Source organism: Tyto alba, unplaced genomic scaffold (assembly GCF_018691265.1).
Source record: "Tyto alba isolate M040663 unplaced genomic scaffold, T.alba_DEE_v4.0 Super-Scaffold_8, whole genome shotgun sequence".
In the NCBI taxonomy this organism is placed as follows: Eukaryota; Metazoa; Chordata; class Aves; order Strigiformes; family Tytonidae; genus Tyto; species Tyto alba.
In genome coordinates, this window is record NW_024881329.1 from 5112759 (window position 1) to 5138243 (window position 25485).

At 41.8% G+C, this 25485-nt stretch overlaps 3 protein-coding genes across 7 annotated transcripts in view; all 3 read left to right on the forward strand.

Annotated features, from left to right (window-relative positions):
* The first annotated feature begins 479 nt into the window (after positions 1–479).
* On the forward strand, positions 480–6031 carry LOC104358619 (serum amyloid A protein). 3 transcript variants are annotated; one of them, XM_042784713.1, is made up of 4 exons: positions 480–518; positions 4823–4955; positions 5255–5393; positions 5812–6031. In XM_042784713.1, the coding sequence occupies exons 2-4, from the start codon at positions 4850–4852 to the stop codon at positions 5951–5953; spliced, it is 387 nt and encodes a 128-aa protein (XP_042640647.1). In that variant the 5' UTR covers positions 480–518; positions 4823–4849; the 3' UTR covers positions 5954–6031. The 3 variants fall into 3 exon arrangements, with proteins under 3 accessions (XP_042640647.1, XP_042640646.1, XP_009962544.3); XM_042784712.1 differs by lacking the exon at positions 480–518 and adding an exon at positions 2674–2785; XM_009964242.3 differs by lacking the exon at positions 480–518 and adding an exon at positions 2978–4492.
* Positions 6032–6140: 109 nt separating this feature from the next.
* On the forward strand, positions 6141–15849 carry SAAL1 (serum amyloid A like 1). 2 transcript variants are annotated; one of them, XM_042785143.1, is made up of 12 exons: positions 6141–6292; positions 6588–6701; positions 7980–8063; positions 10365–10444; positions 10831–10890; positions 11151–11266; positions 12364–12547; positions 12824–12906; positions 13036–13224; positions 14015–14211; positions 14739–14831; positions 15402–15849. In XM_042785143.1, exons 1-12 carry the CDS (start codon positions 6179–6181, stop codon positions 15492–15494), a joined length of 1407 nt encoding a protein of 468 aa, XP_042641077.1. In that variant the 5' UTR covers positions 6141–6178; the 3' UTR covers positions 15495–15849. The 2 variants fall into 2 exon arrangements, with proteins under 2 accessions (XP_042641077.1, XP_042641078.1); XM_042785144.1 differs by having other exon boundaries at positions 12824–12891.
* Positions 15850–15868: 19 nt separating this feature from the next.
* TPH1 (tryptophan hydroxylase 1) overlaps positions 15869–25485 on the forward strand; it is a 31850-nt gene continuing 22233 nt past the window's right edge. For both annotated transcript variants that reach the window (XM_042785141.1, XM_042785142.1), the window contains exons 1-2: positions 15869–15963; positions 19245–19491. The gene's annotated coding sequence lies outside the window, so the exon portion shown is untranslated. The remainder of the gene's footprint in view (positions 15964–19244; positions 19492–25485) is intronic.

Consider the following 25485-nt stretch of genomic DNA (forward strand, 5'->3'; position numbering starts at 1 on the left):
GGTGTCATCTGCAAACTTACTGAGGGTGCACTTGATCCCCTCATCCAGACCACTGATAAAGATGTTAGAACTGTCCCCAGTACTGAGCCCTGGGGAACACCACTTGTGACCAACCACCAACTGGATTTAACTCCATTCAGCACCACTCTTTAGGCCCAGCCACCCAGCCAGTGTTTTACCCAGTGAAGAGTATACCCATCCGAGCCATGAGCAGCCACTGTCTCCAAAATGCCGTGGGAAATGGTGTCTGTCAAAGGCTTTACTAATGTCCAGGTAAACTTTGGTAATGCCACAATGAATTTTAACATTTTGGAAAGTGAGAAGACCACGTCTTATTAAAACAATATTTTTAAAAGCTGAAGGTTTAAATAAGTATTTTCAGACAGATGCTGTCAAAAAATAAGTCTTTTAAAATATCTGCTAGAATATGAAGATTCATAAATTCACTTGGTTTTTCTCATTTACAGAACTATGCTTTCTACAAGCACTCCTTCTGCAGTTAATACATTTTTGAACAGGTTTGTTTCTAGGCTTCTAGTTTTGGCCATCTTCACTGTCAGGCTATCACGTTTTTTAGCAGAAGGTTACAGTGTGTGGTCAGTATTTTCTTTTCTCAAATGTCATTTAAACAAAAAAAAGCATGCATTGGAACTAAACTTTATTAAAATATGTAAATTTGTCATTAAATTCCTTGAAAATATTTCTTTATAAAGCATCTTTTTATGTAGTCTTGCATCAGTTGTGCTGCAAAATAATGCTTTTATTTTCATCAAAATAGGACTTAGTAATACAACTTTCAGACTTTTGAGACATGCAGTCTGTTTCATCTCAACTGCAAAAGACTTGATTGTGGAGGGTTGGTTACTTCCCTAGAGGAAATGAAGTTACAGTGAAACAATTGGTGGCAGGCTTTCATCTGTTAATAGTGTGGATTGTGGAAAAGCCAATACAGTACTTCTAAAAAATAAAACTAAATCTTTTGGGGTTTAGATTTTGACATTGGAAACAGCACAGATCCTTCTATCAAAAACACCCCATGCTCTTACAGTAAGATTTGGAGTTGCAGCCTGGCACCTGCAGTGTATGGTGAGGTTACACGAATTGGATGATGTTGGTGTCTGTTCTCTTACCTGCCAAATGAGCGTGCTGCTCCCTCCGTGGCTGTTGCATTTAATTCCATTTCATACAACGTGTGAATGTCATACAGCATTAGCTGAGTACTTGTGTTGCCCTCCTTGGAGGAAGTTGGCTGGCTTTCAAAGAATGTACCTGGCTTACCTGTGGATGTAACAGTTCCACTTTATTTGCTCTGTGTATTTTGTGTATATGGAAGTCTCCTCCTTACTTCTGTGGGAGTTTTGTACGCTTGGATAATTCTGAGTGAGGGCTGGGGTGCTTTTGTTGGTTTTGTTGGGGTTTTTTTCACAACAAATCATAATTTTCCTTTCAGAGCTTTTTAAAATTTTGTGTCAGAATGGTCATATAGCTAACATAATGGAAAGCATTTTGTTCACATTTGGTGTCTAAAGTGAGCTTGTGTTGACGATTTCCACTAACTTGGCTGTCAATAAAGAGTAAGAATTCACTCTCTGAAGAAAAGTTGGAAAATCACTGTTTGCTATTCTTGATATGTCTGTTTTCATCTCAGATGGGTAAGGTGAAGGGACTGTGAAATGGTCTTCTGTTTAGAAATTACAGTTGTACAGAGCAATGCCCTCACTCTAAAGCTACAGCCCCTACCAGCTCCTGTCAGCCAGCTAAGCATACCCTACTGATAGTTTAAGCCAGCCTGCACTGGAGCAGGTGACCTGCAGCTCATCTTTGGTTTTGGTGACTGACTGTTGGTGGAGGGGACCCTTGAAAAGCAGAGATGAACAAAGGGGGCTTTGCCTGAAGCAACTTTAAATAGAAGTTGTGTTGGCTTTATTGTTGGTTGGTTGGTTGTTTTTTTCCAAAAAAAAACCATAAAAGTCTCATACCAGGGAGGCTAATGCTAGTAAATGATCCATACAGCAGCATGGCAAAACTCCTGAAGTGAATTATTGCCCATGTAAATTTAGCTAAGGTGCTATTACTTCCCAGAATAAGGAGTAACTGCATCTATTATTGTGCCTGAGCTGGGAATTCACCTCATCCCCTTTATCAGTGTGAGACTTGCACAGATTGCAAAATGCCTACATTGCAGAATGTTTACAGAACGTAGCTTGCATATATAGATACTTAGAATTAAAGGGCAATCACTTTGAGGTTTCTTTTTATCTTAACTATATCAGAGTGTACAAACCCAGAAAAATCCCAGGTGCTCCTATATGTGTTATGTTTATCCAGCATGCCCATGTGCCAGAAATGAATATTCCATTCAAACCCTTTTACGTGCTCGGAGGCAGCTTGCCTATTTCTGTTGCAAAAGCAATGGTTTTGGCAGCAGCTTGTTTCTGCGGACTGTGACCTGGAATGCAGGCCAAGAGGATACGGGAACGCAGTGCTTGGGCTGTTACTTGCTGGAGCACAAAGCTGGCACTTTATCTCAGTTATGGTAGGGAGCACCAGCATTGTTGTCGCTGCTGCTGCCTTCCTTGTTGGGGAAAATTCAAGAGGGTGCAACCTGAGATCTAAAGATCCCCTCCAGCACCTACCTTCTTGCAATTATCCTCATGTTTCTGCTCTTTTCAGAAAATTTTGGTTTGAAGAGAATGTGGAACACATCAGAAGACTTGGAAATACCCTCTATGGTTCAAAATGTCTGAGCTCTTGTAGGGGAAAGTTCCTTCAGTCAGTTTTGAAGGTAATGCTCTGTCCTAGGTCCCTGGGCAAAACACCACATGGTTAGTGAGCCTGTACCCCAAGTTACGGGAATAATGTTCCAGTCTTTTTTTTTTTTTTTTTTTTCCTTTAAATCAAAACCAAAAAGGTCACAGGCAGGGCTACTTGTGGCCAGCAGCAAAGGCACATGAGCTGATGTCAGGGTGTAAGTCATCACTAGGATGTGAACAGAGTTGCAGCAAAACACAGCACTCCAGTCTCTGCAGTAACTGAGTTGTTACGCTGTTAAGTATCAAATTTATGGGTTGCAGGGGACAAAATTACGTGTCTGGCCACCTACTTTTTTTCAAGATTTCCTTGTCCATTGGGTTAGGGTTTAGATTCTCGTCCCAAATTGTTCCATTCAGAAATACCATGTACTAGAGAGTATCTGTCCTGCCACTCCAGGCCTGTCTGTGGAATGTCTCTTCTTCCCTTAGACTGAATTCTTGTCTGAAGTCCAGCAATGGCCAGGGATTTCAGCTGCTGGCACTTTATTATCTAAGTTTGTTATTGCACCTCTTTTACCTGATACCTCTGCCCTTCATGTCCAGTGGCTAGGCATGTCCCAGTGTTCAAAGAGAGAGTTGTGAATGGGGCAAACACACAAACCTCTTCTGCAGAGAATTTAAAGAACCTCTCTTGGATTTGGTAATCATGTTAATCCCACAACAGGGAGGCATTCTGCACATTCCTGCAGTGCAACTGCAGTCAAGCCCAGAGTTTTCTGCAGGGGAAACAGTTCTGTCAGTTGTTAACCAAGGGAAGCAAGCAGGCTTCTAAGCAGAAAGAGCACAGTGGGTACTCAAACCGTGAACCACACCTGTAGGGCCTGACAGTTAATGCATCGATTTCAAAATCTACCAGAGTTGTGGCTGTATGGATCTGAACTTCCCCTTAGGTAAAATGTTTTCTACTGCATCAAAAAGTCTTAGTTCAGCCTTCTTGAGCCCCACTGAGCTGCTGTTGCAGCAGGATGAGTGGAAGTCCCTCAAGAAGGATCTGTGAGAGCAAGCGAAGGCAGGATGAACCATTCAGGCCTTCCTTAGGGCGGGGGGAGGTGTGTGCCATCTTAAAGCATTATCAGCAGGGACACAGGTGTATGCAGTTTGCTTTGCAATGGAGTTAAGAGCACTGCTTCTCCTCTTCTATTCTATCAACTCTGGGATCTATCTTGTCATCCCAGCACACATGGGCATTTCACTTAGCAGTGCCTGCAGCCGTTCTGGTCACGCAGCTGACCATTCCTTGTGCACAGACACAGATCTGACCTTGTGCTTCAATGTACAGTGCAGACAATGAGGCACCTTCACGGAGCTCTGTCCACAGGAACAGAACAAAAGTGTCACCCTTAAGCCAACAGTAACACTTCAAGCACAGAGAACGCTTCAGTCTTTGAGGCAGTTTCTCAGCCTGCTTGTTTTGAGGAGCAACTACTCCTGTGGACATCTGAATCACCACCACATACTTTCTAAAAAATTGTGTTAACAGGAGCTATGAGCTTTCAGTAAGGACAGGGACAGGCTTACCGTAATGATTTCTGTGTTGAAAGTGGAGTGACGGTGGGGAATTCCCAGCCAGTGGGTATCCTTTCCAATTTCCTCTTTTGAGGGGTTTGAATTGCTTATAAATACTCTCTCAGAGCACACAAGACAAGCTCCATCTCCTTTGGCTTTGCCTTTCTGCAGTGGTGAGTGATACTCGAAATTTGTCAGCTATATGCAATGTTTTTAGCTGGTATTCTGGAACAGGACTAATGCTTTAGCATGTGGGGGCTTCTCTGTACTCATGATAGGAGCAGCAGGGAATGCTAAAATGCAAGTTTCTCATGTCCATCTGCCTCTGTTGCAGAGTCTGTAGCTGAGCTTGTGGTCACACAGAGGGCATCCCTCCTTGTTGGGGGAGCGGTGGGATCCTGGGCTAGCCACCAGCGGCTGGGGCAGCTGCCCGGGCACAGCGGTGGATGGGATGGATGCTGTGTCTCTCAAAGGTGCTCCTGAACTGCTCATCTGTCTTACAGCTCTGTGCCAGGCTTGGGCCAGGAACCATGAGGCTGTGTGTCTGCTTTGTGTTGCTCTCCTTTATTGTGTGTGCAAGTGCTGACCTGTCACGAATACGCGAAGGTGGACGATTTGTCTGGGATGCCCTGGGAGGTAAGCCGCTGTTACCACGGGCCTTTCTCTCAGGAACCCTGTCAGGACTCAGTACTCAGAGCTGGGAGGTCCGCAGCTCCACATTAGGGACCCCGCTGGTTTCTGAGGCTGGAGGAGAACCTCGATCAGCCCCTGCAGGCCCCTTCTGTGGGCGCAGCCCTGTGCAGGGGCGGGTGTGGAGAAGTGCCTGTCTGGTTACTGCTCCTTGGGCCTTTCAGCTCCTGGCTGAAACGGTACTTAACTATTTCTGGGATGACTCTTTAAAGTCAACATCATCTCGGTTTCTCTGCTTTCCTCAGGGGCACGGGATATGTACAGAGCATACCAGGACATGCGTGAGGCAAATTATAAAGGGGCCGACAAGTATTTCCACGCTCGTGGGAATTATGATGCTGCCCAAAGAGGACCTGGTGGTGCTTGGGCAGCCAGAGTGATCAGGTAATGGAGCGTATTTGTCTTACTAACAGTGAGTTATGATGGCTACAGGCATTCTAGTTAGAGTGAAGTCCTTTTTGACTTGTACTCAGCTTTTGAGCTAAAAGGAGGGAAAGCAGCTAATGTCTGAACAGTCTGTCTCTACAGGAATAGTGCCTCTCCTCCCACATGAACCTTTCCTGTCCTCCCGAGAAAGCAAATTTCTTACCTCTGCATTTCTGGTGATAGGGAATTCTCTTTTCTTGATGGTCCATTTCCTGGCATAATAGCTACAGATTCCACTGCGGTTCTCAGACGAGGACCGAATATGTGCTTGCTTTGAGAAGTCCTGTGGAAAAGCTAGTTTTACATGAGCGAGGAAATCAACACAAAGTGGAGTTAAATCCTGGTTGGTTCAGGCGGCCTTTTTGCTTCCTGCTAGTAACGCCCGGGAAAAATGGCAAAGCGACGTGAGCGGCCGAGGGGCCGAAGACACCCGCGCTGACCAGGAGGCGAACGTGTGGGGCAGGAACGGCGGGGACCCCAACCGCTACAGACCTGCGGGCCTTCCCAGCAAATACTAACGCTGCCTCACAGGAGGCCATCTCTGCTCCCCTCTTACAACTGTTCTGTGAAGCTGAATAAAGAAATTCTCCTAAAAACGCGGCCCGGTCTCCTTCGGGGGGGGTCTCCTTCGGGGGTGGGGACCTCCCGCCGCCCCGCCAGGGGGCGCTGTGGGGCGTCGCCGTGGCGCCGCTCTGGTGGCCGCCGCCTCGTTGGCGCTGGTGGGAGGGTGGCGGCGGGCCGCCATGGACCGTAACCCCTCACCGCCCTCCAGCGAGGCGGAGGAGGAGGGTGACGCGGTGGGGAACACGGTGTACAGCAAGCACTGGCTGTTCAGCATCCTCACCCGCCTCATCGAGGTGTGTGGGGTGGGGTGGGGTGAGGCGGGTGTGCGTGCCGTGAGGGTCGAGGCCGGCGGGCCTGGTAACGGCTCGCGGGTGCGGCGCGAGCGTTCCGGGGGCTGGGGGACACGCGCCGCGCCGCTTCCCTCGTTGTGTGTTTTTTTTTTCTTTTTTTTTTTTTTTTTTTTTTTTTAAAAAAAACTGTGACCGAAGCGGTGGGTCGTTGTTGAAGTTGGGTGGCGTTTCTGGGCCGCAGCTGACGCCCCGCTGCCCCCCGCGCGCACACCCCTCCTCCCGCCCTCCGTTTTGTCAGGTCATCAGCCCCGAGAAGACGGAGCCCGGCGGGAGCCCCGAGGGAATCCAGACGGAGCTGGATGAAGAGATGGAGAATGACATTTGCAAAGTGTGGGACATGTCGATGGACGAGGTGGGAGCTGTGTGCGGGAGCCAGACCCCACGGGTGGGTTCTGCCCTGTGTGCTCAGTCAGAATCCTTCGAGAAGTAGGAGGAGGCACAGAATGACAGGGTGCCGGTCAGCTTTCTGATTCTGATGGCGCCGATTATTCTCTGGTTTGAGCGTGCAGCGAGTCGTTAGGCAGGGCAGGTGTGGTGGACTGACATCAAGCAGGCTCATCACAAAAGTTGTTTTTCAAGATGAGCAAGCACATTGTGTGCACTCTTAAGCCCAGCACTAGTTTGCAGAAGCAGGCCTTCCCATGGGCCCCAGCTGCTGGGCCACATGCTGCTGTTTAAGGGTGTAAAGCAGAACTGTGTTTGAATGTAAAAGAAACAAGGTGGTCTGTCCGACCTTTGCTCCAGGTGTCCAATGGATTGTGCAGGTCAGCTGGCATAAATGGGGCTGTGTTCATACCTGGTAGTTTTCTGCATTGTGTGCAGGAGCTGAACCGAAGCTCAGAGTAATTAGAAGACAGCTGTAGCTGAAGTTAGCTCAGGTGCATAGCCTGTATCTTCAGATGTTTGATTATTAAGATAATATGGGTGCCATCTCTAAATAGGCATATTTTCCTCTCGCAATTGTAATGCATCCTGCTGATAAGCGTAGTTTTCTCTGATAATCTTTTAAAGTGTAGCTTTAAACTTACAGTGGCAATGTAACATAACTTTTTGGTATTTTTCTCAGCATTCACAAATGCTGGAATGAAATCCCGAGTAAGAGATATATTTTTAAAAGACTGTTAGTATTTTATTCCTTGGCTCTTTGTTTAGATATTTTAAATAAACATGGAAGATGTGTTTTTTACTCCTAAATAGAGAACTAATCTTGTGTTTTAACGTGGTAAACTAAGGAGGAGATTTCCTCTTTTGTATGATCTGATCAAGTGCTAATGGTAGTCCCTTCTTTCTTTTTGTACATTTGACTGGTGTCACTGTCTGAAAACATGGTATTTGCTGAATTCTGACATAGCGTCTCTGATTCTCTGTTGAGACAGAAAGCAAAAGAAACTAAACATTATTTTTTTGGTTCATTGTACAGTAAATCACTGGCATCCTGAATCACCACAGGGGCTTGCTGATCTTCTCTTGTTGAAAAGCAAGGATTATTGATATTAACTGTTGGGAAGTACCTGATCTTTTGTAGTGTTTGACGTCTCTTTGATCCAGTCATTGTGCTGTGAGAAAAGGTGTGATTTTGTATCTGAAGATTGTAGAAGTCCATTTACTTCTCCATTCACTTTTTCCACAGGATGTCGCTTTATTTCTTCAGGAGTTCAATGCCCCTGATATATTCATGGGAGTTTTTGCCAAGTCAAAATGCCCTCGCCTCACTGTAAGTATGGGCTGTCAAAAAGCTGTCCCATATTAATAGCAGTAGTAGATAGCTCTGTACATGCATTTTTACATATCTCCCTCCTCCTCCCATTGTATGTCTGAATACATTAGGGGAACAAGGAGAAAATGGAAAATAAAATTTTAAAATGCTTTTTTGCAGTGTTTTTAATATGGTCTAATCAGTATTTCAGTGGTGCTGAAGCTGACATATGTCATTACGGATGAAGACTAAGTTTGTCAAACTTAGTTATATGGCTTCTTATAAAAACCAGTAGACTGGCCTTTTTTTCTCATGGCTTGTTTCATGATTGCTGAACAGAAATGGTTATGAATTTGCTTAGTCAGGCCTACAAAAGCGTAGTGGGTTGACCTTGGCTGGGTGCTGGGTGCCCACCAAAGCCACTCTATCGCTCCCCTCCTCAACCTGACAGGGGCAAAAAATATGACAGAACTCTCATGCGTCAGGATAAAGACAGGGAGAGATCATTCGCCAATTATTGTCATGGGCAAAACAGTCTTGACTTGTGGAAATTAGTTTAAATTATTACCAATCAACTCAGAGTAGGATAATGAGAAATAAAATAAAATCTTAAAACACCTTCCTCACACCCCTTCTTCCCAGGCTTAACTTTACTTTCACTTTTCTCTACCTCCTCCCCCACAGCAGCACAGGAGGATGGGGATGGGGGCTGCAGTCAGTTCATCACCCGTTGTCTCTGCTGCTCCTTCCTCCTCAGGGGGAGGACTCCTCACACTCTTGCCCTGCTCCAGCGTGGCCTCCTTTCTCCACAGGCCCACAGGTCCTGCCAGGAGCCTGCTCCAGCGTGGGCTTCCCACGGGGTCACAGCCTCCTTCGGGCATCCCCCTGCTCCCCCGTGGACCTCCCTGGGTGCAGGGCACAGCCTGCCTCCCCACGGTCCCCACCACGGGCTGCAGGGGAATCTGCTCCGGCGCCTGGAGCAGCTCCTGCCCCTTCTTCTCCACTGACCTGGGTGTCTGCAGAGTTGTTGCTCTCACATATTCTCACTCCTCTCTTTGGCTGCAGTTGCCCAGTAACTTTTTCCCCTCCTTACACACGTTATCCCAGAGGCGCTACCACCGTCGCTGACGGGCTCGGCCTCGGCCAGCGGTGGGTCCCTCTTGGAGCCGGCTGGCATCGGCTCTATGGGACATGGGGGAAGCTTCCAGCAGCTTCTCACAGAAACCATCCCTGCAGCCCCCTGCTACCAAACCCTTGCCATGCAAGCCTAGTACAAAAAGTAATCTTGGCAGTTTGTAATTGTTAGGCACCAATACTTAATACCCTTTTTTTTTTTCTTCTCCCTTTATTTTGATGCCATTGTTTCACAGCTTGTATTGCACAGTGCACTATAGGGTTCGATATAGGGTTTTCAGAGGTGTTCAGTGTTGGTATAACTCCCCTTTCTCTGTAGTTACAAGATGCTTTACTTCAGGAGATAAGTAGAGACATGTAGGGCTTTGAAAGTTCACTGCTTTGTCCTTTGAAAGTAGAATGAAAATTCGGAAGTGAGTGCAAATTTGCTATCCCAGCTACTTCATTGAAATAGTGTCTGTTAGAGTGTCTACTGTAATTTAGCAGAGGTGACAGCTTGTTAGTAATTAAGAAGATAACCTTGAGTGGTGAGAGTTGATTTCCAACTTTGAATTGCTGGATTTAATCCCAGCACATTCAGTGCTGATAAAATCTCAGGATATTCAATGTTAGCACCAGTCACCTGCAGGTATTTCTGAGCTTGCACAGTCCCCTTTATAGAAGTGTATATCCTTTTTAATAATTGTCTAGGGATAAATATCCTAATGGGGTACACTGCTTTTGGTTTTGGTTTTTATTTTTTTTAGATCTTTGCAATCAGAAAGTGGATTTTGCTGGTAGCTTGTATTAAGACCCATTTCTTTTGGAAGGAAGTGAATATCTGTGAGGGTTGTACTTACGTGGTGATATTTTTGGTTTTAGGACTTTTTATTACTTTAATAATAGGGATGCCAGATTAGTTTTGAAACAGTATACATGGAAAATGCAAGCCAAGTTGATTTCAAGATATATTTACTTTTATGCAAAACTTTAGCACCTAAATATCTGAACAGTACCAGTCATATTTTAGGCTAGTCTAATAGCATCCCATAGAAAAATCTATCTCTGTCTTGAAATTGATGGGTCATAAGAGCTCGGAATTCAAACTGGAAGATATCTTTGAATGTTTCTTTTGCCTATGGCTGTGGTAATAAAATCATGAACTATGTCGCAGTTGCCTCACTACACTATGTTTTGACTTTTCAGGAAATCTGTGTGGGAATATTAGGAAATATGGCCTGTTTCCAAGACATATGCATGTCCATTAGTAAAGATGAGAATCTTGGGTAAGTGTACATGTGCTTTATACGTGCATGAATACTCCTTTTCTGGATTCACAATCATGAAATGTATGTTATAGAAGGAACTAAGTTTGCCTGCCATGCCTCACCTTCATTCACACCTTTTTGGCTGACCATATTTGTGTGGGAAGTGTTCAGTGGAGGCAAAAAAGGATACAGACCACTATTTTTTTTTGTATTTTATTTTTAATCACCAGTCAAGTTCTTGAATCTTTAATTTAATGGTTTGGCAATCTTGAAACACTGGAGATGCATGGACAGTCAGGAAAAGCCGGTTTTAATCTCAGAACATGGCTACAGCTGTGAAATTAACCTTTTCATAAACAAAGATAGATTTTTATTAACTCTTATCTTGCATTTTTTCCTTAAAGCCAAGTGTTATTGCAACGTTTGTGCGATTCAGACTCCCCAACTCTTCTGGAAACAAGCAGGTAGGACATCTCAGAAATTAATGCATCATTAGTGTAGTTCTGGTATGTTCTGAGGCCTGGGAAGAAAATTGATGAGTGGGCTCACTATTTTATTATCCTCTCATCCTATCACTTCATAATTTCTTCATTGTTCTGGAATCATTTTGCTGTAAGCTAGGTTCCTATTTCTGTCACATCGTTTTCATTATTTTGGTTTTACACTTGTACAGCTGAAATGAATGATTAACTTCTGATTCATTAAATGGACAATTCTTGTCTAGGTTGTTGTTAACTTGCCTCTCCCAGCCTGAGGTGGCCAATGTCTGGGTTGAGAGAATCCGAGAAAACCCTTCCGTATATGACTGTGTTTGCTTTATCATGTCCAGCTCTACGAATGGTAAGTTGCCAGAACAAGCTGGGAATTAGGTGTTTGCAGAAAAAAAATAAGAACTGAAGTATAGAATTTCAAAGACAGATATTTTCAATTGGGAGTACAGAATTTCTTTAAAATAAAGTAAACCTCATGAATTTAAAGGACACCAAAATAAACTTGTCCTGCCTTTGCAGGTCTATAAATATGTATAAAACCAACCAGAAAAGCACCATAGAGGAAGAAGAAAGCTCTGTGGGTGAATCAAAATAAGTCTAATAGAAGAAATTGATATTTGGCACAGTAAAGGAAAGGGTATAGTCCTCATTCAGGGATATACATATGTCATTTTTGATCCTTGAAAGAAGACCTCATTTAATTTTTTTTTTTTTTTTTCAAATCAGAGATGTATTTTCTGCTTTTAAAACTACCATACTTGTGCAGTGTGAACTGGAGGAATGGTTCGGTTACTCTGAATTGCAGCTGAATACTGCACAGGCTTTGGGTGTTCAGTCACAAATCTCTCTTAGCGCTAATTTATCAAAAACCACACTAAGCACCTAGTAATGGAAATATTTTTAATAGCATTTATGTTTCACATCCAACCCAGTTGTAACAACAGTTATCGTTTGTCTGGGAATCCTCGTAATTTAGCTTTTTCAATTTGTTCGGTTTTGTTTTTGTTTTTTTTTTTTTTTAATGACAGTGCTCAGAAATCCTGCTGCTTCCAATTGAAATCACAGACCTACTTAGGTAAAATGCAGATTGGCAGGTGTAAGGTTATCAGAAAGCTGCATATTTAGGGACAAATCTTGGAAAGTTTTACTTCAGAAGCAGAAGTTACAACTTTTCAGGAATATGAAGTCTCTTTGCAGAATGAAGTCCCTGCTGCATAAATGGCATGAGGAGGTAGAACGTGTCTGGGCTTTCCGACAATCCCTATTTCACCTGATCTATGCCATGAAAAGAAATGAAACATAACAACCCTTAGTAGGTCATTAACGAAACTAGTATGTTTCAGCACTGAATTTATTCTGAATACTTCTGTATACTAGCATTTTGTGAGCTAATTTTTGCTCTTTGTTTTTAGTCTTGTTGAAATGTATGCATCTTCTCTTGTGCAGTTGAATTGCTGGTAAAAGTGGGTGAAGTGGTGGACAAACTCTTTGATTTAGATGAAGAGCTAATGTTAAACTGGATTAAAAATGGCAGTTGTCGGTCTGTGGGACCATCTGTAGATGATTCTCCTGAAGAACTTCCAGATTTTAAGATTGTGCCTTGTATACTTGAAGCAGCCAAACAAGTCCGGTATGTGAGATATCTTTTCAGTTTAATGGCTGGAAAGACTCTTTATAACCTTGTTAAGTCTTGTGTCTGAATATCCTGATTTCAGTGAGAGCTGCATAGTTTGACAGATGACTAGAATACATTTTCCTGTACTTATAATTTGAAATGAGTCAAGTAGTTTATTAGCAAAGAAAATGGCAGTGACTGCTGATAGTCTTCTGTGTGTCCAAAACGCACAATAGAAACACAGTAAGCAGATCTTAAATTTGTCTTTGTGTTCTGTTTTTTTCTGTATAGATCAGATAATCCAGAAGGACTTGATGTTTATATGCATATTTTGCAGCTCCTGACCACCGTGGATGAAGGTATTCAGTCTATTGGTAAGACACTTGAACTGCTACATATGATGGGACCAAGAATGGCAGTAACTTCTAGATCAAATGTTTAACGGGAAGAAAAATAGTTCATGTACCTGGATTAAAGTTGGTGGGTTGTCTTTCTTTCTCAAGTGCAGGCTCCTGATGGAGGAAAAGAGACTTGGAGTTTGCTTTATGACCTCATTTGCCATGAACTTTGCCAGCCAGATGATCCACCGATCATTGTGCAGGAGCAGAAGACTGTATTGGCCTCTATTTTGTCTGTCCTGTCTGCCATGTTTGCTTCACAGACAGAACAAGAATACACCAAGATGAGGAAAAGCAAGTTATGCTTTTTTCTGTTCTTTTTTTTTTTTAAGTTATTTTAACAATTGGCTTTATGTATGTGGGGTGAAAGGTGGTTAATACTGTCTGCTAGAGATCAGTTCAGAACACAGAATGCAGTTATGTGTTTGAATACAGTAAGGCTCTTTACTGCTGACTGTAAAAATCATAGCTATCTCAAAGTTCAGTTACTGGATATCTCTGAAGAGTTATAGCAATAGAATCTACAGATTCTGTTCAGTCTTTTCCTTTGGGTACATTAGTGAAAGTTGCAGAATTCATCTTTGCTAAAATATAAGGTCTTGATAATATTTTTTTAGTAGAGGGAGATTCTCTACTTAGCTAAATTAATCTTTAGCACTTGATACTTTTCAATCCATTGAGAAGTCTTTAGAATTAAAAGCCTATCTTGGGAATGTGAGTCAGTGTCATCTGCAGTAGAAGGATGTTGTGTCAGTTTGGTTTATCAGATAGGTTTATCTGGATGCAAATTTAACATATTAGCCTCTCTGAGTGTACCACTAGAGACATTTTCCTTCCCATATTCCTTACCACCGGAATGTACTTTTTATAGATACAAGTTAGCTTGCAGAAAAAGTGGTTTGGGTTTTCTACTACATTTCCACTTGCTTCTTTAAATCAGTCTTTGAGTGACAAAACACAAGACTGTCAGAATATCCATTCCTATAGCTTTTGTACAAAATCTTGTGGTGTGTTTCAAAATTCTAATGTCCTGAAAGGATGGGAGAGAAATTTCAGTGTTCAATTTCCTATTACTTTATATTAGATATGCCCCTGATTGGCAGCTTGATTCGTATCTTACAATACATGGAGGGCTGTGGGAAGAGGTCTGTTGATAACTCAAAGGAGTCTGAACAAGAAGAGACTGGAAGGGCTAATACAAATGAGGAAGATTTCCATTTAAAAATTTTGAAGGATATTTGCTGTGAATTACTTTCCAATATGCTTCAAGAACTGACAAAGGTAAGAATCAAAATTCTAAGAGGGATTTCTGCAGAGTAGGTACAAAAAAAGGCATTACTAATAATGTAGGTGTTTTTCTGTACAAGTGAAGTTGCATACTGCAAATTCATTAGAGACTCAATCAGCAGGTGAGATGCAACATGTGTGTTAGATGGCAGGGACACAGGTTTTCTGAGGTGTGTGCCTTCAGGGCCAAGATTCTATATGGTAATTAGGTGTATGTCACCGTTTCTTTTGAATAAAAGCCAATTTATTTAAGAAAAGGGAAGAATATCAGTATATAAACTCACCTTCTCAGCTGGACTTTTTTATTATGGGAGCATTCAGATTAAGAGACCTGTGAAAGCTCACATACCACATCTTTTTGTACTGGCTACACCTGGTGTTCTCTGAGAACTGTAAGTTCTGGTTGTTTCACCCATTTTTGGGAACAAAGCACATACTGTAGACACTGTGCACAATTTTGAGTTTGTTTTTTTGACAACTGTTCATGACATGCTAGTTGTATTTCTCATCTTATTTTCCAGGAAAATACATTAGAAGGACTACACCAGGGACACTTAAATGAACAGACATGTTCCTGTGCGTTTCAGAACCTCTTACCTCTGTATTTCACATCGGTGAGTATATGACAAGGTCTTCAGCATAGCTGAAAGAATACTACTTGGGTGGCAGGACTTTTGAGAATCCGAGGTAGAAGCAGGACAGAATTGCTCAGGCACAGGTAATCGCCCATTCTAGATGGTCTTACCCTCTGTCTCTTCTGGCTGATGTCAGCCAGAGCTTTGTACAGCTGGTATGGGGGTCAGATTGTGCTGAAATTAAAGTATGTCTGCAAATTTATGCTAGCTGAAAACTTGTCCTGTACATTTGTGTAGAATAATTATTCTAAATATTTTTCATAGGAAGCATTTCTTTGTGTACCTTTAAACAATAAAATAAGAGTTTGGGGAAGTCAGTGAGGTTTCAAAATTTAGACCAAGTGAAATTGTGGGGTTTAGGAGGAAAGTATCTACTGTGGAGCATTTTCCTTATTCTTTGCAGTGGCTCCTGCTAGCTGCTGTTGGTGGGAAGGTACAGAAGTAGAAAGACCCCTTATACAAAGAGTAGGAATTACGTGTTCCATACAAGTTTGTTTTTTTTTTTTTTTTCTTTTTGTGTGTGTGTGTGTGTTTGCAATTTATTTCCAGGTGGAGAGTTTCCTTGAAGTTCTGCGCGAGGCTGATCAGACACTTGCTGACAATCTAGAGAAACGTTTCCCAAGCCTGAAAGTTCACGCCTAAGAATGTAGATGAAATATTTTCCTTCTTTGGAATGAAGATTTTTTTGACTGTTTCATTACAGGGTTTCAGAAATCAAGGTTTTGGTAAATGCAGGAGAATGAGGCATTCTCCTTACCAACAGCTGGCTTTTAAGAAATGTTCCAGGTAGCCCTGAATAACCTAGGATTAATCTGGTCTGCATGGGAAAGGAAATTACTGTAAATTCAGTTCTGCATCTTCCATCCTGTTGGCTCTGGTGACGAGAGATTGTTGATTTCCAATTGCACTTCTGCAGTGTAGTGTTCTTTGAATAACTCTTGATTCTGTGCTTTTCAACTTAAGTTGAAACAGCAAAATAAATGAAATGTACTGAGTATTTTAACATGATGCTGGTTTCTTCCACGTTGCAATTGGCAAAAGGAGGATTGATCAGTAGGAAATCACAGATGTCCTCTGCCTAACGACCTTCAAGCACCTGATAAAAACAGAGGTAAATTACACAGAGTTGTTTGGGTTGGTTTGTTTGTTTGTTTTCTCTTTCAGATCATATCAGTACCTTGAGCAGGTAATGTAACAGAAATGTTTCATCCTGCTCCTTCAAAATCTTCACACTTCTTACATTGAAGGCTCTTCTGCACTGCAGCTCCCAATTGTGGCATCTAGGTCACAAAAAGGATTTGAGAATATGGTTACCAGTGGTCTATGCTGCAGCTTCCAACCATTGCAGCCAGTTAGCTGGGGTTAGAGTTGTAGGGCAAGTTTGGATTTAATCTGTGGCATACTTGCAAACTTTCTGCTTTTTTTAAAGCAGTCTATACTCCAGTTAGATGTTACACTCCTGTCAGACAGTTCTTTCCTCATTCACGTGTCTTACGAATTATCTGTGGATGACATTAGAAATGCCATGTTAGCCGCATTGTTTCAGGGAGGCTTAAGGTGTTCGATCACTTGCAGTAAATTCAGTCTATAGTCTTCTAAAAATCCGACTTTTTTATATTATAACTGCATTGCATTTTTAGATCATGCCTGCATGCAGTGCAGGTAACATTTTCTGTGTCTGGAAAGACAGTATAGCAACACATCAGCTTCATTGTTTCTATGAATGAGAGTGGAAAACAATTGGCCTTTATTAGGTTTGAGATGTAAAAGAAAATGGGAACCAGAGCATAGAGAATAACTTATTATCATATATACATATTCCCTGGTTCTCCAGGTTTTTATAGACTTTAAGTATTGTGCTGGGCCATGTTTTGTTTGCCCCGAGTTACTTGTACATGTGGTAAAATACAGTATGTGTTTATGTATATAGCCTTTTCATCCAAACTTCTGGTTTTCAGAAATAGTGTGTGATTTAATCATTCCCTTGGGCTGCCAGGAGCATCTTGGTTGTCATCAGGGGATTTAGAATTACAAAGATCTGACTTGTGTCACCATAAGGAATTGCCATGGTTTCTATCAACTTTTGTATGCTCTGTTTATTGGAAGAAAACCTGGTACCTGTGAATAGGATGACAGCGTTTTTCATACTACTTTGACAGTTTTTGGATATTTTCTTAAACCTACAGATTTGTAATAAAGTTTCTTTTTAAAAAAACCCAGTATACTTTCCTTCATTCTTAGTGTCAATTTTGTTTTCTGAGCCACTGGAAATGTCTGTTACTCTCAAGTACATAATTTGTAAGAGGAAAATTGAACCTCTTCATTATGTCAATGTCCTGTAAAATATGTTGTCCTTCATTGGATATTCATTTTAACTCTCTCTTGCTTTCTTTGCTTAGTCATTTTTATGGTCTAGAAGTTAATGTGTCTCTCATCTAGCTGTTAACATTTTTCTGAGCTTAGTTTGTCCTCAGGTGTATCCTAAGTTTCTTTATGGTAGTCCAACATAGTTAAGAATTACTTCTGGTATATGTCTCTTGAAATTTGTTGGTAGTTGTTGAAATTTTGCAATAGTTGTCTAATGTAATGTACAAAATAGCTGAGACAACATCTGTTGTTTTGCTTTGTTCCTTCTTTCCAATACACAAATACTGGCTGATTGTTAAATGTGGTATCGCTAATTACAATGAGTAGGTGAGATGTATTGTTTCCCTGGTATAATGATTGCCTAACTGAGATGGTATCTAATGCCTGCCATGCGGTAGAAAAAATGCTGACACCAATAAATGGGAGACCAGCTGGGTCCCTTTGTCCTGCTCTTCTGCAATAGAAGAAGCCGTAGAAACGGGTCTGTCAGCCTTGCTTCAACAGAATGATGATTCAAGTATGCTGGGAATTTTTATCCTTGGTAGACATGGTGAGGGGGAGGCAGGCTGCCCCGTTTGCCCCACCAAACAGCTGCTCTTGTGCCTTGCTCTTGTGTCGCCGGGAGCCCGGGGCTGGTGCCGAGCTGTGCGCAAGGTAAACGCGCAGTGGTTTCAGCTTTGGGGTGTGGAAGAAACTATTTGTGATGGCAGGTGAATGATGTGCTTGGGAGGGGTGCACATGTATTTCATCACCTTGCCAGCAGGGATCTCCCTTAGCCTGTGCTTCGTGAACGTCATTTGTCTGGGTTTGTTTGGTGGTGTTTTTTGTTTTTTTTTTTTTTTTGTGGGGAGGACAGGGAGGGCTGGGGGGTGTTTGGCTTTGGGGGGGTGGGATTTTTTTTAGTTCCCTCTCCTAGCCATGCTTTGACACCGACTGGCAAACCAGATCTCTCTGGTCTAGTAGATCCAGAATGGATATCTATCTTTCCAAGCAGGCGAGCAGCTTTCTTCCAGACCAAAGATCTGATTACCTCCATAACATCCTCCTTTGGGGGAAAAATGAGAAGTACTTGTCACTGCTTTGTGCTGAGCTGTGAACAAAAAATGGTTATCTGAAGCATTGAACTAAAGTAACAGAATGTGGTCCTGCTTGGACAGAGCTTGGTGTGAACTCTAGCATGAGAGCACCTAGAAAATAGAGGTAGAAATCAGACTGGAAGCCTTATTTTAAATTAGGCTTAATAGATCCCTATAATAATTTAATTCAAAGATAGGATGCTAACATTCTTTTGACTCACATTTTGTGTAGATTTGGCATCTTTATCCCACATAGTATCTTTTTCCTGATGGGACAAAGCACCTTAAAACCAAAGAAATTTGATATGTGAGGAAAACCCCAATGATAGTAGAATGCTTCACCTGCTCCCTTGAGAGTGTGAAGAGATTGTTGCTACTGCTGATACCTAATGCTTGCCCAATATTCTTGTTACAAACCTGTCCTTTCTGCTAGACTAAACCATGAAACCTAATATGCTGTGAAGTTCTTTTCTATGCTTCATATTCAGGTCACTCTGCTTTTTTAATTTTCTGTCATTACTTTTTTAGTTTACATTTTCTTGTTACTGCTATGGTGATTCTTTTTTCTGTAAGATTGTGTGGTGTTAGGATTGACCTGTTATAACTACCTTTCACTGTAACTAAGATGAGTGCAAAAAAAAAAAAATATTGCAATCTGTATTTGTAAATCAACCATCTGCATAGTTTTATATGCTGGTATGAAAAGGTATGGATATGCTACTGTGGTTTTGTTGGGGAAATCTGTGCTCTTTCCCACTAGCCTGATTTTGGCTATTACTGAGAGTTACGAAAGCAGCAGTATCTCCGTTATCTTTTTCACTCAAGAATTTGCTTTTGTTTCTAGAGCAGAATCTCTTGGTCACAGCAGTTCCTCTATTCTCCCTCAAAATTAAATGTCCATTTTTTCCTTTTCAATGCTTGCCGCTTACTTATTTTTTTTTTGTTCTAGATGATGATGAAATTCATATGCTCTGCCAAATTCAATGAGAAAGGAAGAACCTGCTGCACCTAGGGCAAGGACCAGTCTACTGTAATATTATACAATTTCTCAAAAATCCTTCATGTGAAGGCAAACAAAAGCAGCGAGTAGCTGTGCATTTGCTCCCTGGTCGCGGCCGTGTGCGTCAGTCATGCAGTTAGCATGCCCCTCAGTCGGAGCTGACAAGGCATGTGCTAAGTGAGCCTGACATCACAAGGTTGGTAAAATAAACCAGGTTATTTCCAATAGCTATTGACAGAGGTTTTGCAATGGGAAATACTGCTCCTATTCCTCCTTCTTTTTGCCTCATGATTCAGTTATTTGCCTCTTTTCTAAACAAATGGTTTTGTAATGCAAGGAGCTGACATCTAGGATTGGTAATGAAAAGGTTTGCTTTTGAGTTGTTATTGTGAAGAAAATGAACAAACACAGGGAAGATCTGCTGGGGTTTTGTTTTCTTTCTTTCTTCCAGTTCAGGTCTTTGGGAGTTAACTGCATGTCTTAATGATGTCTCAGAAAAGTCTGAGAGCTGAATTTTATACAAAGACTAGTGCAAAAAAAGAATGCCTGAGAAGATAACAGTGGTAGGATGCTGTGAAGTAAGGCAGTAATACTAAGGAAAGAAGAGAGATGAAGAAGGGATACTTGAGAAGGAAAACAGGAAAAAACCTGGGAGAATTATGACAAAGGGGATAAATAGCAACTGTGATGTTGAAGCAGAAAAGTATTGAATAACAGTAACAATGTTAACCTTCTAGATCTGTCCAGGTGAAATAGCTAATGTGCAGTCACCTATCAAAAAGGTATAATGATTATGTTTTCAAAGCTGAATCTCCTTTGTAGTTTTTCCTGCTCTCATGGAAATAAACCAAGTTTAAGGTGATGCTGTGGTCTTAAAAACCACAACAGGTGGGCAAACTAGTATTGCTTATTATTTTTTTTTACATTTTTAATTTTTTAATAATAATTCACCTCCATATCCCCCCTCCTCCCAATTTTTGCTGTCTGGCTGCAGCATCAGGGAGCTGTTCCACAATGGAGGTGAGGCAGTTTGAGGTGTTGCATGCCCTTGCCTTGCACAGGTCTTGAACCTGCCAGAGGTGAGATGTGAAAGCAGAGTCTTACAGTGTTGGTGCTTGTGTTGCACACTGGTCTGAGATGACCACAGCAGACTGCAGCGTACTTCTGGTTTTGGTAACTGGTTAGGTATTGAGGGGAAGGGGTCTGCTTGATGCCTGCCTAATTTTACTTAAAGAGAGCAAAATCCTGCTCAGTCTGTAATAGCAGTATGAATACGAGTCTACAATCTTGAATTTCACTTCAGCATTTTTATATGAAAACATATTTACCTGAAATTAAAAGGTCTGTGTGATTAATATATGCTGTTATTACTGGGATTAAAATCCAAGCCTTGATGTAACACGCTTGTACATCTGTGGTAGTTTCTTTATACATATGGAGTAGGCATGGTGACCGACTGCATGTTTGTGCCTATAATAACTGAAGTCCCATGTTGTTGACACTTCCCCGATTTATGTCCCTTCATCCAATTTCCAAGGAAACCTTAGAAAAGCAACTGCAGTGTGATATTCTGTGTTGCAATGGTAGCAGTTATTTATTCTGTGCTACTTTAGGTTATGCAAACTCTCTTTTAATTTTGCAATGAGCTTGTATCAATATTATTTTTGTTGTCATGCACATCGTTTTTGGTGACAGCTCTGTTTAAAGAAGTTGTAACTTTAACAAGCCATCTGTTAACCTTACATAGAAAGGAAATGCTTTTGTCAATTACTCTAATGAAATCACAAAAATCATTTCCTGGTCTCCAGTTGTAGACCAGTCATCCTATCTTCTGTCAATAGGAGGATATTGAAACACACAGGAAAATACGTGCACACTTTTATCCTCCCCTGCAATATAGCCACTATGTTGTATTTTAGTGCAGCGAATTGTAATTAGCCAGTAATGTCAGAAGGTTTTATTTTCCATTAAAAATTCTCTGTAGTACACAAACTCTTTTATTTAACATCTGAGAGTTTCCTCATTAGTCAGGTAGGAAGGTTGGGCATGGGAACCATGGGAAGACATTTTGAGTTTATACCAGCCTGATTAGTAAAGTAGAAAAGAAGGAAGAAACACTTCAGTTTAGTGGGAATAAACAAAACTGCATAATAACTCCAAATTGTCATTTGGGATGAGGTCACTAGAATGGCTGAATGGAAGCAGGAGAAATATTGGATAGGAATGGCTGGAGTAATGGCAAAAGGAAAAATGAATGGTGAAAACATGGAAGAACAAGGAAGGACTCTGGCTTTGTGAGCTCTTTAGATGGAAGACATTTATGAGGGGATAAAAAGAAACACGGGAAATTCCTATGAGCTGGCAAATTACGTAAGTTTGGAAAAAGTCTTTGAGGGACCTAAATGTATTGGCATTGTGCAATGTGAGCTGCTCATGTGGGAAAGTCCCAAGCCCAAATGAAGGGATGATTTGTCCTTTTCCTCCCCTTGGAGAAGTTTTGACAATTCCTAGAAGGAGGTGGGAGATGCAGAAGATGCTGGCATGGGGTTGGAGTTGCCCAGGCCAATTCCTGCCCTGTGCTTGTTTGTGGATACAAGGGATAAACCCAGCAAGAGCAGCCAGGTGTAGCCCCAAGGAGTAAACTTCTTGCAGCCTTCCTGCTTCCTCAGCCTTTCTGGGTGCCGGAGCTGGTGGGTGGGGACAGCATCCAGTGCTGTGCTGGGGCAGCATCTATGTGAGTGTGTCTTGGAGCCCACCCTGCTCGCTTCCCTCTTGGCCACTGCTCTTGTCGATGACCTTAAGGATCAGAATCAGATCTGTTATTGCAATGTTATCACTTATTTTCACCAATGGATCTGGAGCCAACCCTCAAGATGGAAGTGTTAAAAATAATCACGGTGCTACTCCACAGCTGTCATCTTTTGCATTAGAAGAGCTCCTAATACTGCAGTACCCTCTGTGTGGGGACTTATTTTTGGTCCATGGTGTAAAGGTTGACTGTGCTTTTTTGGAAGGGCCCACTGAATGTGGCACAGCATGGTGTAATTGTCATTATAGGGTAAAGAAGCTTCTGTCATTATTTGATTTAATTAACCAGTTGTTCTGCCGATCCCTAAGTTTACTTGAACTTGAAAGAAGTAAACTTAACTAAATTAAACAAAGCTTTTTCCTTCCCACACATGTTCTGGGCCCTTTTGCTGCTTCTGAGAGATAACAAAAAGCTTATGAATAACAGGCGCAGTCTTTTTTTTGTTGTTGTTGACCTGTTACAGAAGGCCATCAGGAAAATGATTATGCACAGGTGCAGTATGTGCATGGCATCAGAGGAAGAAGACACATGGGTGTTTAAAATGAGGGTTTTTTTTAATTTAAATTTCTGTGTTAGGTTGACAAAAGGATAAAAACATGAAGGTTTCAGTGTTGCCTGTTGCAGGTCAAGATAATTTTGACAAAAAGTGGTAATGTTCTAGTTGAAACCTTATCAAAACAGAGGAAAGAGATAAAACAGGTTTGAATTCAGTTCTCGGCTTATCCTAAGGCTTTTTGTATTTAACTGCCTTAAGCTGTGTAACCCCTTGGTGCCTCGCGGTGTGATTCAGCAGCAGATCTGGATTAAGTGTTTTCCGCCAGCCACAAGTGACTGCCTGTTCAGTTGTCCTGCTCAGCTTTGTGCCTCTGTGTTTTTGAGAGCATAGTCACAACTTCAGAGTGATTTCTTTGGCTGGCCACGGATGGAGAGTGTTGTGTAAAAGCACATCCCTGCCCAAATGTGGGCTTTCTGCCTCCTCTCAAATGGAGCTGTTCCTGTCAGCAGCTTAGGCCTGCCGCCTCCTAATGCCGTGTCTTCGTTTCTAGTCTTGTCTGTGTGCTGGGGAGGTTTATGGAGGGAGATGAGATCACAGGAAAGACAGTTACTTTATGTTCTACTACATGCGCTTATGTCATCTGTGTGTTACTTGCAAATGATGCAGCATGTGTCTATGCAGATGTCATTTGTGGTGTGCTATGCCCAATTTACCAGCAAATCTCTGATAACTACCTTTACCATATGATATTGCAAGTGATTTTGCATCTGGCTATTAGGAAATTCATTCTAGACTGTATATTCTTATTTGTTTGTACTAATTGAGTAAGAGAAAGTGGGTGGGAGTGAAAAACCTTCATGAAAACAAGAAATACCAAATCTATTTAATCCCCTTTGTCCTCTACAACAATTCTCCCATCAATTGAAAACAAAGTTGATTAAAAACAATCTTTTCTTGACTAAAAACAGATTTAAAATAAGCAAATGTTTTATCCAGGTAGCTTGCCAGATACTAAAAATCAGTTTGACACTTCCAGAATTAACCTTTTTTCCAAATTTTCTTTCTAAACATTAGTACTTTCTTTTCTCATCCCTAGCTCTTTTCCACTTAGTTCCTAAAAGCGTTGTGAATAGATGGGAAGCCTCGTGTTAGTTCACCAAATACACCGTCGCAAGTTGTACCAAGCTCTGCTTGCACAAACACATCTTCGTTCGCCCTTCATTAACCTGTTCTAGTCTACACTTGCATCTTCTTGTCAATATTCAGTTTTATGTCTGCTCCTCATTTACCACCCTAATCTTCTATCCATTATCCTGGTTACTGTTTAGCTAATGATTTTAGCCTTGAATATTCTTATAATGTTGTGTTTCTCTGAAACAGAATTTTGCAGCAACTGTTACTGAAAGCAAAGCCCTCTAATCAGACAGATGAAACTCATTAGTGTTAGGTTTCAAGGAGCCTTTCTTTGATGCAAACTAATTAATTTGCCCCATTGCAAAATTGTCCTAACTATAATGGGAGCTAAAATCTAATAAGATGAAACAAACTCAGAGGGGAAAAAACGTCTGTCATGAGAATGCGGTGAGATGAACAGCTTTTGCCAGTCTTGGAAATGATGTGTTCTACAGCTCCAAGGCTGAACATTTTACAATTACTGGTGTGTTTAAAGCCCCTAGTATGAATTGATGGGTTTACATTGCTTGCTGGTTTTCATCCCTACAGCAGAAAGTAACTGTGATTTAATTTACTTTGTTCACGCTGACCAGCGGTCAGTGTTAGTGCCCAGACCACAGTCTGCCCTCAGCACTGTTTCACTGTGTGAACAGCCGGATTTCCATGGGTGGGCAGGTATAGTCTGCAGACTGAGAATGGTCCTCCAAGCTCATTTCGCTTTGAAACACGGATGGGATGTAACAGATTGTCTGGGAATGAAAAATCCAGCCACATCCTTTGTTTCAGAAAACTGGTTGTTTTCAGCGAGGAAGTGAAACAGATACAAAAAACCTGCTGTAACAGGCAGACCTGATGTCTTCTGTAACTGTTTGGACCTTAGAGTCAGCTCTTGATTTCCCTTGGCCTTGCTATTTTTGAGGTGTGTGAAATGTATTGAATGCGGTCTTTCTGCTTCTTACATTCAAGGAATCTAATGTCGGATAAAGTTCCTAAACGAATATGAGAATGGTAGAGACTGGTTACTGGCGCATGCTCACGGTAAGGCTGTGTTGTCAGAAGTGCCTAGAGAGCTCTTGCTCTCTTTTTTGAGTGGATCAAAGTCTGCTGAATTGCTTTCTGAGCTGTGCTTACTCATATCATTAACAAGTACAAAGCTTTCTCCTTTGTTAGCTTGTTCCACCTCATTTTGAATGCAAAATATGCTGCTGTTATACTAATTAGGCCAACAGGCTGAGGTTAACAAACAGTCACTTCTCCTATCGGCGGGCTTATTTATGCATTTGACTATTTTGCTTTGTGTTTGCCTATATTGTGAAGAACTGGATAATTTTTTAAACGGAAACGGAGTTTTTTAAATTGAAATAATAATGGAGTAGGAATAGTACTAACAGGGTGGTGGTTCCTCAATGAATGGAGCTCACTTCTACTAGACTTTCTGCTGAAGGGATGGATAAGTACTGGGACGTGGTCAGAGTAATCCCTGGCTTTGGGTCCCATGTTACTCTGAAGGCTGAGAGTGGCTGTTTTCAGTGCTGGTGGCTGAGGTTGCCTGTGGCTCTCAGGCACTGTTCTCCCCTTTTCAGATGCTTTTTCTTTCATATTCAGGTTAAGCATTTTGCAGCCTGTACTCTGAGCTCTCTGCAGCTCACAGCAATGGCAGTTTTGGTGCCAGAGCCCTCAGCACCAAGCAGCTTCTCAGCCTCCTGCCCCTT

What these genes read in the sequence shown, in the direction of transcription:
- LOC104358619 (XM_042784713.1), top strand. Translation starts at nt 4,850, where the DNA reads ATGAGGCTGTGTGTCTGCTTTGTGTTGCTCTCCTTTATTGTGTGTGCA. An exon ending in TGTCTGGGATGCCCTGGGAG is followed by an intron (nt 4,956 to 5,254) that starts GTAAGCCGCTGT and finishes TGCTTTCCTCAG; the next exon opens with GGGCACGGGATATGTACAGA. An exon ending in TGGGCAGCCAGAGTGATCAG is followed by an intron (nt 5,394 to 5,811) that starts GTAATGGAGCGT and finishes GCTTCCTGCTAG; the next exon opens with TAACGCCCGGGAAAAATGGC.
- SAAL1 (XM_042785143.1), top strand. Translation starts at nt 6,179, where the DNA reads ATGGACCGTAACCCCTCACCGCCCTCCAGCGAGGCGGAGGAGGAGGGT. An exon ending in GAAGCAGCCAAACAAGTCCG is followed by an intron (nt 12,548 to 12,823) that starts GTATGTGAGATA and finishes TTTTCTGTATAG; the next exon opens with ATCAGATAATCCAGAAGGAC. An exon ending in TACCTCTGTATTTCACATCG is followed by an intron (nt 14,832 to 15,401) that starts GTGAGTATATGA and finishes ATTTATTTCCAG; the next exon opens with GTGGAGAGTTTCCTTGAAGT.